Genomic DNA, 14,105 nt, shown 5'->3' on the forward strand with positions numbered 1-14,105 from the left:
ACCAAAGCATGTTAATAAGTTGCAATCCCCTTCAGTGCTAATCAGCAGCAGTTTAGAGCACTTTTGTCAGCTTACAAAAGCCATGCTTTGCAGAAAAGAATGAAAAGTTTGACAAGTCTTCTACACAGTGCAAACAGACATACCACAGCTTTGCCACAAACCATCATCGTGAAGAAAAAGTACAGAAGCTCAATATTTTTTCAAGACTTTTTTTCTTCTAATCTTTGGCCATCTTTTCACATTTCATCGTGTACTTCTGCAGTAACTCATATTACCATGAATTAACAATTCATATAAACTATTAATAATCAATGATATGATGATGTAAGAGACAAAGTCAGAGCAATGTGATACAAAAGGCAGTCTAAAGTCATCTGTCAGGTAGAAAGTCATTAAAATAGGGGCTCGTTTTCCTGTACCAAGCTTAGGTTTCACTTAGGCAGGGATACATTTCTATTCTTCAGCAAAGGGCTCTGCTCTCATATGATATCATCTCTTTTAGAGCATCCCTCTCAATAGCTTGTCTTTTTTGTCTTTTGTGGGGATTTTTTTTTCTCCAATTGAAATTGGCCTTTTTTTTACCAAATGGTTTGGGTGAAGCGGTCTTCTGTGTGAGGTAACTGCCTTTTGTTCAGAGAAAAGGGACTGCATAAAGCACACTTTACTCCATCCTTTTAAAAAAAAACAAGTCCGCTTAATTAATGTTTTACAAGTGCTGCTGTATTCTTAGTTAAAAAAAAAAAAAAAAAAAAAAAAAAAGCTTCTATCAAAGCCGGCAGGTTCAGATTACGTACGCTAATTGAAATTCTGAATTTCTAAGCCAACTTCTCTCCCCCACCTCCCCTGCTCCTGCTCTTTCTCCCTGCACACACAATAAAGCCTAGTATTTTGTAGTCCACAAATGACATCAAATCATCGAAGTAATATGAGCTTTTCTTTTTTTTTTTTTTCCTGTATTCTCATGTTCTGCTAGTGGGTTCATGAGACAGCTTAATAAAGCAATAAATGCTTGGGGAAGCCTGAGAGCGCCTACTGAGCGCACGTGCATGTGTGTGCCTATGTGCACACACATGCTCTCATGTTTTACCTCCACCAGGGACCTCAAAGCAGAAGGCAAAGCCTGGTTCCACACACTAAAGCAGATTTTCCAAAAGAATAAAGCAAGAATAAAGCCAGTGAACAAAAGAGGATGACTAATGCCAAAACCAAAGCCAAAAAGTAAGACACTTATCTTGTGGGCTGACATTCATAGAGCCCGTGTTAATGCAGCCTGTGCTAAAGGAATACGGCATCATTCACAGATTCCATATGCGCGAGCTGCAGGTGTGGAAACAGGCAGACTGAGACTGCGTTTGGACAAGCATCACAGACACCAAACAGCACATTTGAGGAGGGTGGGGGGGGGGGGGGGGGGCGGGAGCAGCACATAGGTTTCCATGCACGGTGACGATGATCTAAGATGTTGTTGGAGATTGGATCAACTAGGATATGGAAGAAAATCTTTTCATCTCAGTTCATACATGCATTTGCTTCAAAGGAAGGCTTTCAACCTTTCCTACCATCACTGTTTATCTGGCAAGGTTACAGTAACAGGTGATTACATAAATTACAGAGTTTTTAAAAAAAAAAAAAAAAGCCATCCTTGATAACCTTTGTTCTGAGTTAATGATTGCAGTAGAAAAAAAAAAAGAAAGAAAGAAAAACTCCATATCTCCCTTCCTCTTTTATATTTACCCAAACTCCCTCCTTTCTGTGGGATATTATTTTATTGTCTTGTTTTGCAAGCATTATAACTTTGAATTCTTCTCCCAAGGTCACTTTCTGGTGTGCCATGAGGCATGTTTACGCATGGGGCTTTTCAGGTCAGTTCCATTGAATTTATATCAAATAATTTTTGATAAGGGATGTAAAACACCTATAAACCCAACATCATAAACACGAGAGGTGTAGCTGAAATAAGGACAAAAGATCAACGGCTGAATTTTTCCTTATCTTAGACATGATGGTGTTTTTGAGTCAACCTCTCAACCATCAACTCCCCCCCTCCCCCCACACCACCACAACCCCACCGCTTCCCTCCCTCTGCTGAGCAGAAGCATAGACTTGTTAGATTTAGTCCAATGGCTTCCCAGTGCGGCCCGCAAAGCAAGCTCTTGTTTCATAGAGAAGTACCTCCCCTGTTATCTCGCGAGCGCTATAATCACTTAACAAAGACTTGGGCATTTGCACAAATTAAAACATCAATAATGTATAAGTGCTTTTCAGTTTTGAGCGATAGTGTCCCTGTGTTGGGATGAAATAACCCATCTACCAGTGGAAAAACTCGAGCTCGCCATCTCCTGTCCCACAAGTGACTTAAAGAAGCCACGGCCCTGCTTTGAGCTACAACCCCCTCGCCGTTAAAGCTGTGGTGAGCATTTGGGATCTGCTTTGGTGACGGGACAAAATGGCTGAGGCTGAGTGGGATGCGGAATTTGTTTTAAAGCAAGAGGCGGTAAGTAGTGGTGGTGCATCAGTGCAAACAGGCAACACCCTTGAGTGGCGCAGCGTGGCATCCTTCCATAAACAACACCACCGCCGTGTCCCCGACATTTATGATTTGTGGTTAGAACGGCAACACAGGCCTGATTCTAATCCAAGTCTGCATGTTTGCTCTATCCTCGCATGGCTAAATATGCCCAATGTAGTCTCTTATTTTCCCAGATGAAAACACCAGACGTTTCATATGGTTGTCAGAGAGCTTTGCTTAAAGCAAGTTATATGAGGACATTACTCTTGGACGAGGAAGGGAAGGGCAGGGGCATCATGGGAAAGAAACTTAGCAACGCTTTAAAACCAGGATGCTGTTCAGGCTACTGTTTAATTTGGAGAGAAAACCTCCTTCATATTTATTATTACAGTTGTGACTGAAGTTGCGCTGACTATGGAGGAGTTAAGTATCATTATTGGACTAGTAAATCCATGACCAGTACCATTCCAACACCAATAGAGGACGAGTCATTCTATACAGATGGCCTCAAGGACAATTAGCAGTAATGATTGGTTGCCACATAAACGAGGGAAATTCTATTTGCTGCTGCACTTGCTGATGATCACACACCAAATGCCTCTGACAATAATATGGATGGCTGCTTTAAGCTTACTTGTAAATGCTAGTTAAAAACACACTGCACTAAAATAAAAATAAAAAAATAAACATCTCCGTGTCTTTTTTTCCATTTCATGATTGAATGGAAACAATGGAGACGTTTAACTTTAAATCCTCAAGAATAGCCGTATCATTGTGCAAAACAAGAAGAGAAAAACAGCCGAACAATCTAAAATATTATCTCCTCAATCATATCTTTTTCCTCAGATATCTTCATCTCGCCCCCACTCCCTTCTCTGTCAGTTAGTCTGGCAAACAATCCCCTTGTTAGCAAACTGTTAAGACAGCCGCTTGGTATACAAATTGCGCTCGACCAAGCGAATTTGTTTTGCAAGGGTGACCTGTTTAATCATCTCATTTTCTTTGGCGGACATTTATTCATCTGGTTTCCACGGTTACAGAGAACATTAAGGGGCTACAGTAATAAGGCTGGAGAGTCAAACAGGTAATAAAAAAATTAACGCCATTTTCCAGCAGCCGAGGACAGTGGGTGAAATGAATCAAGGGAGAGGTGAGAGGAGCAGCGGGGGGGAGCAGGAGGGTTGAATGTGTGATTGGGTGGGGGCTCCAATATTGTCCAAACAATAAGTGGTTATTTTACTCTGTAGATCAGGTGGTGCTGTTATAGACATGACACTTTGGGCACAGAGCAGGAGAGATAAAGCTTTTAGCATGGCCCTGCTCCTTTTTTATTGTCATTTAGTGATTGCATATCAGAACAATTTAAAAGTTATCCAGAGATATCTATCAACTTTGCTCTTTCTTTATTTCTCCTTTGCTTCCTCCAGGATAATTTACACTACTGGCATTGCAACGTGTCAATAACATGCAAGGAACAGCATGACATTTAGAAGCCCTGGCGAGAAATGTTTTGTAGTCGTCCCAAGTGTTGCTCCGTTTTTCACATGACAACACCGGAGAAAAAAAGAAAAATAATAACCTTGGAGATTAGAGTTTGTTGCTCTCTGTAAAAAAAACAGTGACCTACACACAAATTGAGAGAGTCCAGCTTCATGCCAAATATAGAAAATTCCGGCACAATAGGGGGAACAGGTGCTGAGGGCCCATAGAAAGTGACGAAGCCAAGGAGCTGGGTGTCTGCTGAATGCCAAATAAGGCAGTGAGACACGTTGCACCAAGGCGCACACAACCTACTGTTATGTGATTTTCTGAGTATAACGACTGTCACAGATTCTTCCACAAACTGTTTTTTGCGACATAACACACTATTCAGGGCCGTTTCCCCCTTCAACAAAAACTGAACAAGAGAAAACAGGCAACAAATTTTATGCATTACTCATTTCTCCACTCCTTCCAAAAGTATGTCCAATTGACAACATTTCTTTGACACTCCTAAAATACGCTCAAAACATCTCAACCTAGCCCTTCATCATTTAAATCGTCTGGTTTAACCTGTATTTGGGCATTTTACCATGCCAACACCTGTCCCCCACCCTTGTGGAAAAACAAACTATATTGAATTCTTTCTTTGTTTGCATTCGAGTTACTTGTATACGTTGTTGCCGGGGGTGGCTCCGGTGTGACTGAAGCTGGAGAGGGAAGCACAACTGCTGGCACAGAACATCTCTCAGGAGAGGGAGGGAAAAAGAGATGTCAGCCGACCCTGCTTCACGCACGCACTCACACAAACGTGGGATATGCGCTCTAACATCAAACCGCTCGCGTGTCACAAGCAGTGCTCTCCTCTCCGCGCTGGAATACTAAAGAAACAAATTCTCATATACGCGGGGTGAATTTCCCTAAAGGGAATACAGAATGGACAGCGAAAAAAGGCGAAGCTGGGGCTCTGGAACCGCCAGCTGTTCTGCTAACAGTCTCTTAACAGGTGTGGGTTGTAGAACCATGTAATCCTATCAAGTTACAGAGTTTTTCTTTTTTTTTTAAAGAAAGAAAGAAAAAGAGCAAAAAAAAAAAAAAAATCCAGAAAACTCCTGAGCTCTTCCTTTCTCTCCCCCTCTTCTCTATCTTTCCCCCTTTCTTTCGGCTGTGACAGAAATGAACAGCTGGGCTTCAGATTTATCATGTACAGACAGTAATTATTGCTGGTGCTGCCTGCTACCGACCCAAGTGAATAGAATGTCACATGAAAAAACAAACAAAAAAAAAACACACGCACACACACACACACACACACACACACACACACACACACACACAGACATGATGGCAGAAGGGGGAGCTGAAGTTGAGGGGTGCCGGGTTGGAGACTATGTGGAAGTGTGTGTGTGACACAAAAGGCAGAGCGGTGCCGTGTTTAAACGTCACCACGCTCCTGTTTGCAGTCAATTACGGCTGAGGACAAGGGTATTGGCTCTGTAACTCAGCAGTGCAAATATTTATCACCCAAGGTATTGTGTGAAAAAAAAATGGTTCCTGTGTTTGTTTCTGTGTTATTTTCCTATTTTCTATTATTATTAAAAATAAAGCCAGAGAGTTTACAGAAGGGCATGAATTCCTGTCAAAGAAAAGGTGACAGAGAACTGAAACTGAGAAATGTACTCAACACACACTAAAAAAGTTAAAGTGAGAAACAGATTAACTTCACACCCACTCTGCTCTCGTCTTTCATTTAAGTTTTTATCATTCATGTATGATTAACTAGACTTTCCAACAATAATTGTTCAATAAAAAAAAAAAAAAAATCTGGGGAAAAAGTGCTGTTCCTGAACCACACAAACTGTTTCCATCATTATCTCAAACCAGTCTGACCCCACCTGCTGTATTTATCCCAGAGATAAGAGGGTCAGGAGATAAACTATTCATTTATTACCCGTGTCAATCACTGTCCTCGTCATTAAACAGTGAACCTGCTGCTTCCTTTTTCCTCCACATTCAGCTAGAATATTGTGGTCTGTCACATTCCATGCCCACTAACCTACATGCGGGCTGGTTCACACCTTAAAGACCCTCTGCCACATTTAAAAGGATTAGTCACCACATTTTGTGCTGGCTTAATCTCTCTTTCAGCTGGCCTAATAAGTGCGCTTCGATAAGCGAAGCATGCAAATTCATTCATGGCCAGTTGAGACCATGCTTTCAGACAAACACGCCAAAGTCTTCCATTCTGCTAATTACCTCTTCATTTCCCCTTTTTCCCTCCTTATATAGCATATCAACAACCAGAGATTATTCTCCTCCCTGACTTTGCATGAAATTCTGATTTTATATGTAAGATTAAGAAATTGAGCTTTTAGAAAAGAAGTTACTGGAAGCTTCTCTTTTGATTGAGCGTCCATGAAACGGCAGAGTCAGCTGGAAGATTAAAGGCAGGGTTTCTTTACTATACAGGGATTTTTAGCTTTACCTTGAGATATTAAACTTTGATAAAATCTTTAATTGATAGCATTTTTTCTAACTCCTCTTTTTGTGCGTGTGCGACAAATTAGCAAACACACATAGTCTATAATAAGAAAAATTTCAGCAGTCATATTTTAGATAATAAAAGAAACGAAGAGCCAAGGTGCAACCTGTTTATCATTCTGGAATATTTCTTCACCAAGTATTAATTAGGCCATTACTCCAGATTGGTGACGGGAGCTCTGAGGTTTTAATTAGGTGCTGGCCACTGCATGAGTGCACAGGAGTGAAGAAAGGGGGTGGTGATGCCACTTGCCTCGCTCCTGGCCCATATCAAGTAGCCCTGAACACTTTGGCCTCTGCGGCAAGATGCATGGCAGCCCACGTGCATCTGGAGTTTATTTGATCATTTGATCTCTGATGTTTCCTCTTCCTGCTGGTAAAAAAAAAAAAATAAATAAAAAGGAGAGAGACAGAGAGAGACGGAGAGAGAGGAAGAAAAGAAAGAAAAGGCCTGTTGGTGCCATTTGAGTATTAAAAGACGGGGGTTAAGGTAATTACGGTGTTGGATCGTTTGTGGCTGATGATGGGGCACATGCTCCATCAGGACTCAGCTGTCCCTCTCTTTTTCTTTACCCACCTCCAATCATTGCTCACACACACACACCCGCACACATATACAAACGCACACACTTCCCTGCCCTTGTCTGCTGTCTGTGTCTCCCCCTTTCCTACCCCTACTACTCTGTTGAAAACAGGCACAACACACACACACACTCACACAGCCTCACGCAACATCAATCAAATACGAAGAGCGGCCCATAAAACTACACTAACATGTACGCTGCCATTAACTGCTGCATTTGGCACTTTTTAAAAATTGGAAAACTAAATTCAGATACAAAAATATCTGAATTCACTCATATATATATATATATATATATATATATATATATATATATATATATATATATACAAATATATATCAAAATTAAATATCAAAAGCAGATTTAAGCAGCCAGAAAATATAAACACAAGCATTTTCTTTAAATATATGACTCTGATCTAAAAAATAATTTTGGAACATTTTATCTAAATGAAAATGCCAGTAACAATGAAACTCAAATATTTTGTTATAATTTGAACAAGGTCTTAAATAAATAAATCCTAAGAATGCGAGTGTTTTTCTCGGTTGACAAGGCGATACTAATCACCTCGTTGCTGAGAAGCACTCTTCCCTGACAAGGCTCCTTAAAATACAAGGGTCCCCCAGGAGAAATCGGCATGAAAGAGGTTAAAGACAATGACTCGCATTTTTTCCCCTCCAAATGTCTCCCTGTTAAATTTATTTCAAAACTCTGTTAATCTGCTGTACACAACATTTCCATTAGCATAGCCCAGCCCCCTAATAAAAATTCCGACTAGTTTAATTAAAAAATGTAAATTTACTGTCATCCAAGGAGCAGCAGAAAGAGGAGTGCAACAGCATATTTTATTGCTTAAGACATCAAATTGATTCAGGTTATTGCCAAATTGTGATAAAAGGTTATTGAGGGCCTTGAGACCTGGGCTTGTTTTTCTCCCTCATTTCATCCAGGTTTTGTGGAGGGCCGTAAACGATGGAGAGGGCCACAAAGGGTTAATGAGACAACTTAGTGAGGGAGAAGGTAATCAACATTATGAGTCATAAGAGAGGAGAAAAACATTTTCCAAGCTGAGGAAAAGTTTGAAATTAGGGTGTGTCAGGATAACAGTTGAACTTGTTTCTTGTTATTTAAGATAATGCAGGACATCTTAAATTACCAGCCATGCGAATCCTTATTTCTGTCTGTCACATGTGTTTGTCAAACCCTGTGGACTGCTATAATGTCGCCTCTCAAGAGTTTTATTAAATAGGAAAAACAGTATGTTTTTTTTTTCAATAACACTAGTTAAGGTAAGTCCAAAACTGCAATAGGGAGCAACCAAAAAAGACAAGCAGATCAAATCTAAAGAGAGCACAGAAATGAAAAAATAAACATGTTAAAAATAACAGCCTGGAGCAAAGCCTGCCTCGCGTATGAAACACATATTACTTTCTAAATATTTAAAATGTTAAATATATATTTTTATGATAGCTCTTTCAGTAATTTAAAACTCTTTAATGACATTTTAAAAATATCTCACTCAAAAATACCACAGCCTTTGCTAAACTGTAAAAGTTTTAAATAATGCGTTTCAAAAATAGGGCAGATAAAACTGATCGAAGTGAAACAGAGCCTGCAATCTCTTATGAAAAAAAAAAAAACTCAATCTTTGATTATCGTGCTTTAGCAATGATAGAGTAGTGATGACATATAGGGGGAGGATAAATAGACACACACACATTCTAAAAGGAAGACGCCACTCTGTACATGCATGTAGAAAACACACGCATGCATACAGTTCACACAACACAGAGATATGGCCATAAAATATGACTTATTCCAAAACTCACAGGCAAAACCGGAGTCATAAGAAAAGGGGTGAGGAGAGTGACGCTCATGAGGTGTAATCCTTTACAACAGGACAAGTTTATCATTCTAAAAGTACGCACACAATGACTAATGTAAACCTGGCAGCTGGGAGTTTTTAAAAAATCTAAATAACCTGCCTCAGAGGGGCATTTTCACATAAGTCATCATTGTTTTCGATGATAATTTATACCTAACCTAATAAATTTGAGTTATGAGTACAGTTGGATTTTAATATAACAACACCTGTGTACTGTATGTCCGCTAATGAGAGGTACCTGAAAGGTGTTCCTGTTCCCTTTACATGTGTGACAACATAAGCAACACAAGTTTGTTTGCTTTGTCCCCTTGGCAACAAACCCTTAGGCCATTCAGGCTGCCCTTATGGCATTGCCAGTGCCTCTGTGGGTCTAAACCAATACCTGTATTTCTAGACAGCTAAACATTAAAATGAAAGCACTAAATGGCGGTTACTAAAAAAAAAAAAAGCAAGCCCGATGGGAGTTATGTTAGTCTAAGAATAAAAATATAGCCTGACAAGAGAAAATGAAACTTGCGTTGTGAACTTTCCTCACATGTGTGCTGCATGAAACACAGTGTCATGAGCTGGAGAAATGGGCAATCATACTTGATATTGCAGTCACCTTTGGGCACTGTCAAACAGCTATAAATAAGGGTGTCGCAACACTTGGGTATACGTACGCGGTGGCACATAGTTTAATCATGAACAACTTCCCTTCTCTCTGTATATTTAGTTAGAGATAAAGACAAACCTTAAACTGTCGGCTAATTAAACACATCTGACAAAGGCAGAAAAGAAGAAGAGTACTCACCATATTCAGGGAAGTCGAAGTTAAATCCTCTCAGACATGTAACTTTCATAATATTACTCAACTCTGTTAGAAAGTCATTCGAATGCTGGCTGGTGGAGGGGGGGGGGGGGAGGGGATAAAGCGGAAAAGTAACTAGATTTAAAAAAAAAAAAAAAGGCTTCCTTCAATCAAGCACTAAACTCCTTGACATGTAATCTGTCAATAGTTTGTTGCTGAGATAATGCCGGCTGCCACGAGCGGATTTGATTGGCAGCTTAGGGTCTGGCCCCTCCTTCCTGTGGTTTGACGAGATGAGGGGGGGGGGCAAGGGGTGTAGGTGAAAGAATATGGAGCCTCCCCCTTCACTCCTCTCTCTCTCTCCTTCTCTCTCTTTCTCTGTGCCGCTCTCTCTGCTCTGCTTCCATACACACAGAGACACACACACACACGCACACACACAGACCAAGCTGTTGGTGATGTTGTCTGAATAGGCTGATAGGAAATTATGGCAGAGGAACCGGAGCAGTTTTTTTTCTCCCTCCCTCAGTGGGCTGGCCTTTCCATCTTTGTGGTCTTCTAGCCTTTCAACTCTCTTGGGGTGGAGCCTCCACTGCCTCTATTCAAATGAGGGGAGAAGTACACTTAAAAAAAAAAAAAAAAAAAGGAGGGGGTTATGTGAGGGAAAGATTACACGTTTATTAAAATATATCATACTTTTATTGATTTGAAGTTTTTGGAGTAATAATTCAAAATCAATTTAATGTGTTTATATTTAGTTATATTCTACAGTACATGCACGGTGAGTTACAGAATAATTTGACCCTTTTTGAGGAAATCCCTATCATAATGAAATGTGCATAATCATATCAAGTATTCCCTCTCCTCATAAAGAAAAACTGACATTTTTAATCTATATTAAGGAAAAATATTACTTCTGCACTTCAGCCTGGAGCGGATAACTTATTCGCTTCTCTTCCAAAGCAGATATCTTCTTTGTTTCAGTGCTATGTAGTTGACTCTCTTCGCTCCTCTCCCATAGAGTGCAGTCTTTCTCCTTCCCTCCCTCCGATAAGCTATCAGTTTTCATTGTAATTTCAGGTGAAATGATAAACGATGGCCGTTACCAGGTGACAATGAATACTTTATAAGACAAACCCCTTATTTGCCTGGCAGTTTCTTCCGCAGTGGCATGCAAAGTGCCTCTGGACCATTTTGTACATAATGCCCATGTACTGTAAACATAGCTCTTAGTCAAGAATGCAGAATTTACAGAGTGACACAACATAACAAGAAAGTCTAAAGTTTCAAAGGTAACTGGATATTCCTGTTTTCGACAGCAGTTTTATTTTTCCGATAAAGGGCTTTTATAACTAACATTTACTGGTTTGTGAAAAGAGGAAATGATAAACTTTATGGCTGTGAACCATCATGCAAAGATACATTGTTCTGGCTTCAGTTCCTGAGTTCTGTCAAAGGAGAGCAAAGTATGTACATAAAACAGGTTTTGGTTGATTTTGAATATGATGAGTCATTCTGTTTAATGGAGAAAAAAAAAACATTTGTCACCTCCTTCCTTACCCACATAAAGGGATATGTCCTTAAAAGAGTTTCTGTCAGGTTCCACCCTTTTCTGTAACATTGTACTGTAAATAATACTTTTTTTCAAAAGCCATGTTAAACTCATAATTGTTTTGCCTAACCTGGCAACCAGAATGCCATACTGTGGCAAAGGTGCTGAACAAAAATCTTTTGTGAGCTGTCAGCCCTGTTTCCTACCCTTCACATATTGCACAAACAGCATATTTTTGGAGGTGGATTAGTGAGATTTACTAAGTCCTAACACCCATGTGGATCATTAAGGTAAAACTTAAGTTAAATCCTTCAAGCCACAGTGGTAACATGTTTGTTACCTTAGTTATTTACTGAAATGTGTTGTAAAAGTTGTGAAATATTGCTACTGAAGTGAGAAAAAAAAAAGAAAAAAAAAAAGGGAAAATTGTCACACATTGATACATCTTAACAATACAAACCCTCATTGTATCTACAAACATGATATGATGGAACATTTTGGTACGCATGGTGAATTGTGTTCATACAACAATGTCCACAGGAGGGAGGAGTTTGTCGTCCATGCATTACAGCCCTCTGGCCCTCGAGCTGCCATCTTTGAGGGTGAAACCATTACTTTTCAAAAGGAGCTGTGGGGCTTTTCGTTTGATGTGGGCCGAGGGTATTGTATGGTGCATGTGGGGGAATGTTGAGGGCAAGGTGGAGTGTGTATGCATGTGAGTGTGTGCACGCGCTGCTGTGCATGTGACATGGTAGGGGTACATCAGTCAAAGGGCTGCTGGGCCAGACGTTTGGCTGCCCCTAACAGTGCACTCCAGGAGGGGCTGGTCGGTTGCAGGGCCCACTCCGAGTCCTCCATTCCCCGGGACAAAAGCTATGGCCCAGTTGAAAGATGTGAATTCACAGGCTTTTGTGCCCAAAGCCTAGAGACATGCCGAGTCAGAAATCTGACCTTTGCCGAAAGTCAGTTTGTGTTTTTGAACCCCTCTTGCTGTCTCTGGCAGTTTGGGGCAAGGAGTGAGTGAGCAAATGGGATGGAGTGGGTGTGAGATGGCGTGGGGTGGAGGTCTGCTCCAGTACAGGTGGTGTGTGTGCATGTGTGACGTGAGGTTAAGCAAGCCATATGAACCAGTCAGTCCTACAGCGCCTGACTTTGAAGATAACAAATCAAAATAGTTTGTGTTTTCCAGCACGCAGTTTATTGTTGATATTCACTGTCATGTTGTGTGAAATTGGCAGGAAATTGAACGTGTAAAAGCTTAATTCTGAAGCAGCAGCTTTTAAAGTGGGACTCAACAAGAGTTCACTGTAGTGTTAGTGGAGGATGTCCGTGATGTGGAATCTTATTCCCTCTCACGTCTGTTTATATTTCATTATATATGTATTTTTAAGAAGAGAAGAAGATGAATATTAAAACTTACATACAAATACAGTCAGGATATTGATGACAGCAAAACAGCATATTTTGTAGCTGATTGTTTGCATCACTCATTACGATTGTTCTTCAGTACCCCCATTTGCTTCCCTTAATTACTGCATGCCTGCATTGAGTGTGCACTACATACAGACACTATATCATAACAGATAGACATTGCAAAGTAATTAACATAGATTCTGCACGACGCGTAAGGGATATTTGTATGTCAACTTGCTTTCTTTTTCGTGCTATACTGTTGATAGTTCATGAATCATGAGACGGCAGGTTGCAGGACTGCAGTGTGCTGAGAGCAGAGATTTTGTAGATAGAACAGGCCTATGTTTTTCAGTCATACATTTTTCTTGACACTGCTTTCATCCCCCGGCCGTAATCATCATATCTCCCCCATTGCTCTCCCGGATGCAGACATCCATAATGCAATCTTCCTAATTTTGATCCCTCGCAATCTGGTTTTAAAAGGGAGGAGAAAAAAGGGGACATATTTCTGAAGGCTCGCTTGGTAATCATTTTAGACAGATAGCCTTTCCCATCGCAGATGAGCAAATATTTGTAAACCAGCTATCTAATGGAAAATTAGAGTGAAATTAGAGTGAAATTCACGACGGTAAAATCCGATTATGTGTAATTCTATTATGCCATCTTAGCCCACACAGCATATTTTTGTAGAGTTTTTTCCATAAATACCTATGCCAGGGGTCCTGCTAATCAAATAAAATTGAAATTCATCTTCCCATTAAATTCAATTAGCTGCAATTTCTAAAGCCTAACAAAGATTTTAATTACTAAATTATAAAATTCTCCCTAGCCAAATTGGGGAGAGAAAAAGTGCATCCCTGCATCTGAAAAACAAACCCATGAAAGGAAATTGTTGATCAAAAAAGATATCATGGGGAAAATAACATTAGGGAGAGCACTGGGGCCCTTATTCAGCGGGTCTGGGTGGGGAGTGACGTGTGCCAAGTGCTAGGCTCCTGGGCTGGAGGAAATGAACTTAGCTGAGGTTCTCTTTGTCTCTAAATGTCTGCCCTCAGAGTTATTATGCCATAATTGACTAATTGACACCTTAATTTCATTTATGGGGCTCCTGTGTTCATAAAGCAACCTCTGGGTGGGGCAGTGGTCTTGAGCGGAAGCAGAGAAGTTGACATCCAGGACACCAGGTAGGGCCTTAGGCCTTGGGTTCTGTCCTCTGCAGATGACGATTATGTGTTTGATAATGAAATGGTCAGGAAGAACACACTGACTTAGCAGAGGCTTAAGGCGCATCTTACAGTACTCGTATGTTTAAATCCCTCTGATGCATGCTGATGGGGAATAATCATGCATGT

The 14,105-nt window shown here is 40.4% G+C and overlaps 1 protein-coding gene across 4 annotated transcripts in view; it reads right to left on the bottom strand.

Annotated features, from left to right (window-relative positions):
- The window catches only part of casz1 (castor zinc finger 1), a 175,004-nt gene that overhangs the window by 60,734 nt on the left and 100,165 nt on the right, over positions 1-14,105 (bottom strand). For 2 of the 4 annotated variants that reach the window (XM_079239668.1, XM_079239667.1), the window contains exon 1: positions 9,792-10,249. The exons of the other annotated variants lie outside the window; for them this stretch is intronic. In XM_079239668.1, the coding sequence (XP_079095794.1) occupies positions 9,792-9,840 (49 nt within the window). In that variant the 5' untranslated portion in view covers positions 9,841-10,249. Of the gene's footprint in view, positions 1-9,791; positions 10,250-14,105 lie in introns of those variants that run through there. 4 annotated transcript variants of the gene reach the window in all.

This window comes from Telmatherina bonti (assembly GCF_933228915.1).
Source record: "Telmatherina bonti genome assembly, chromosome: 4".
NCBI lineage: Eukaryota > Metazoa > Chordata > Actinopteri > Atheriniformes > Telmatherinidae > Telmatherina > Telmatherina bonti.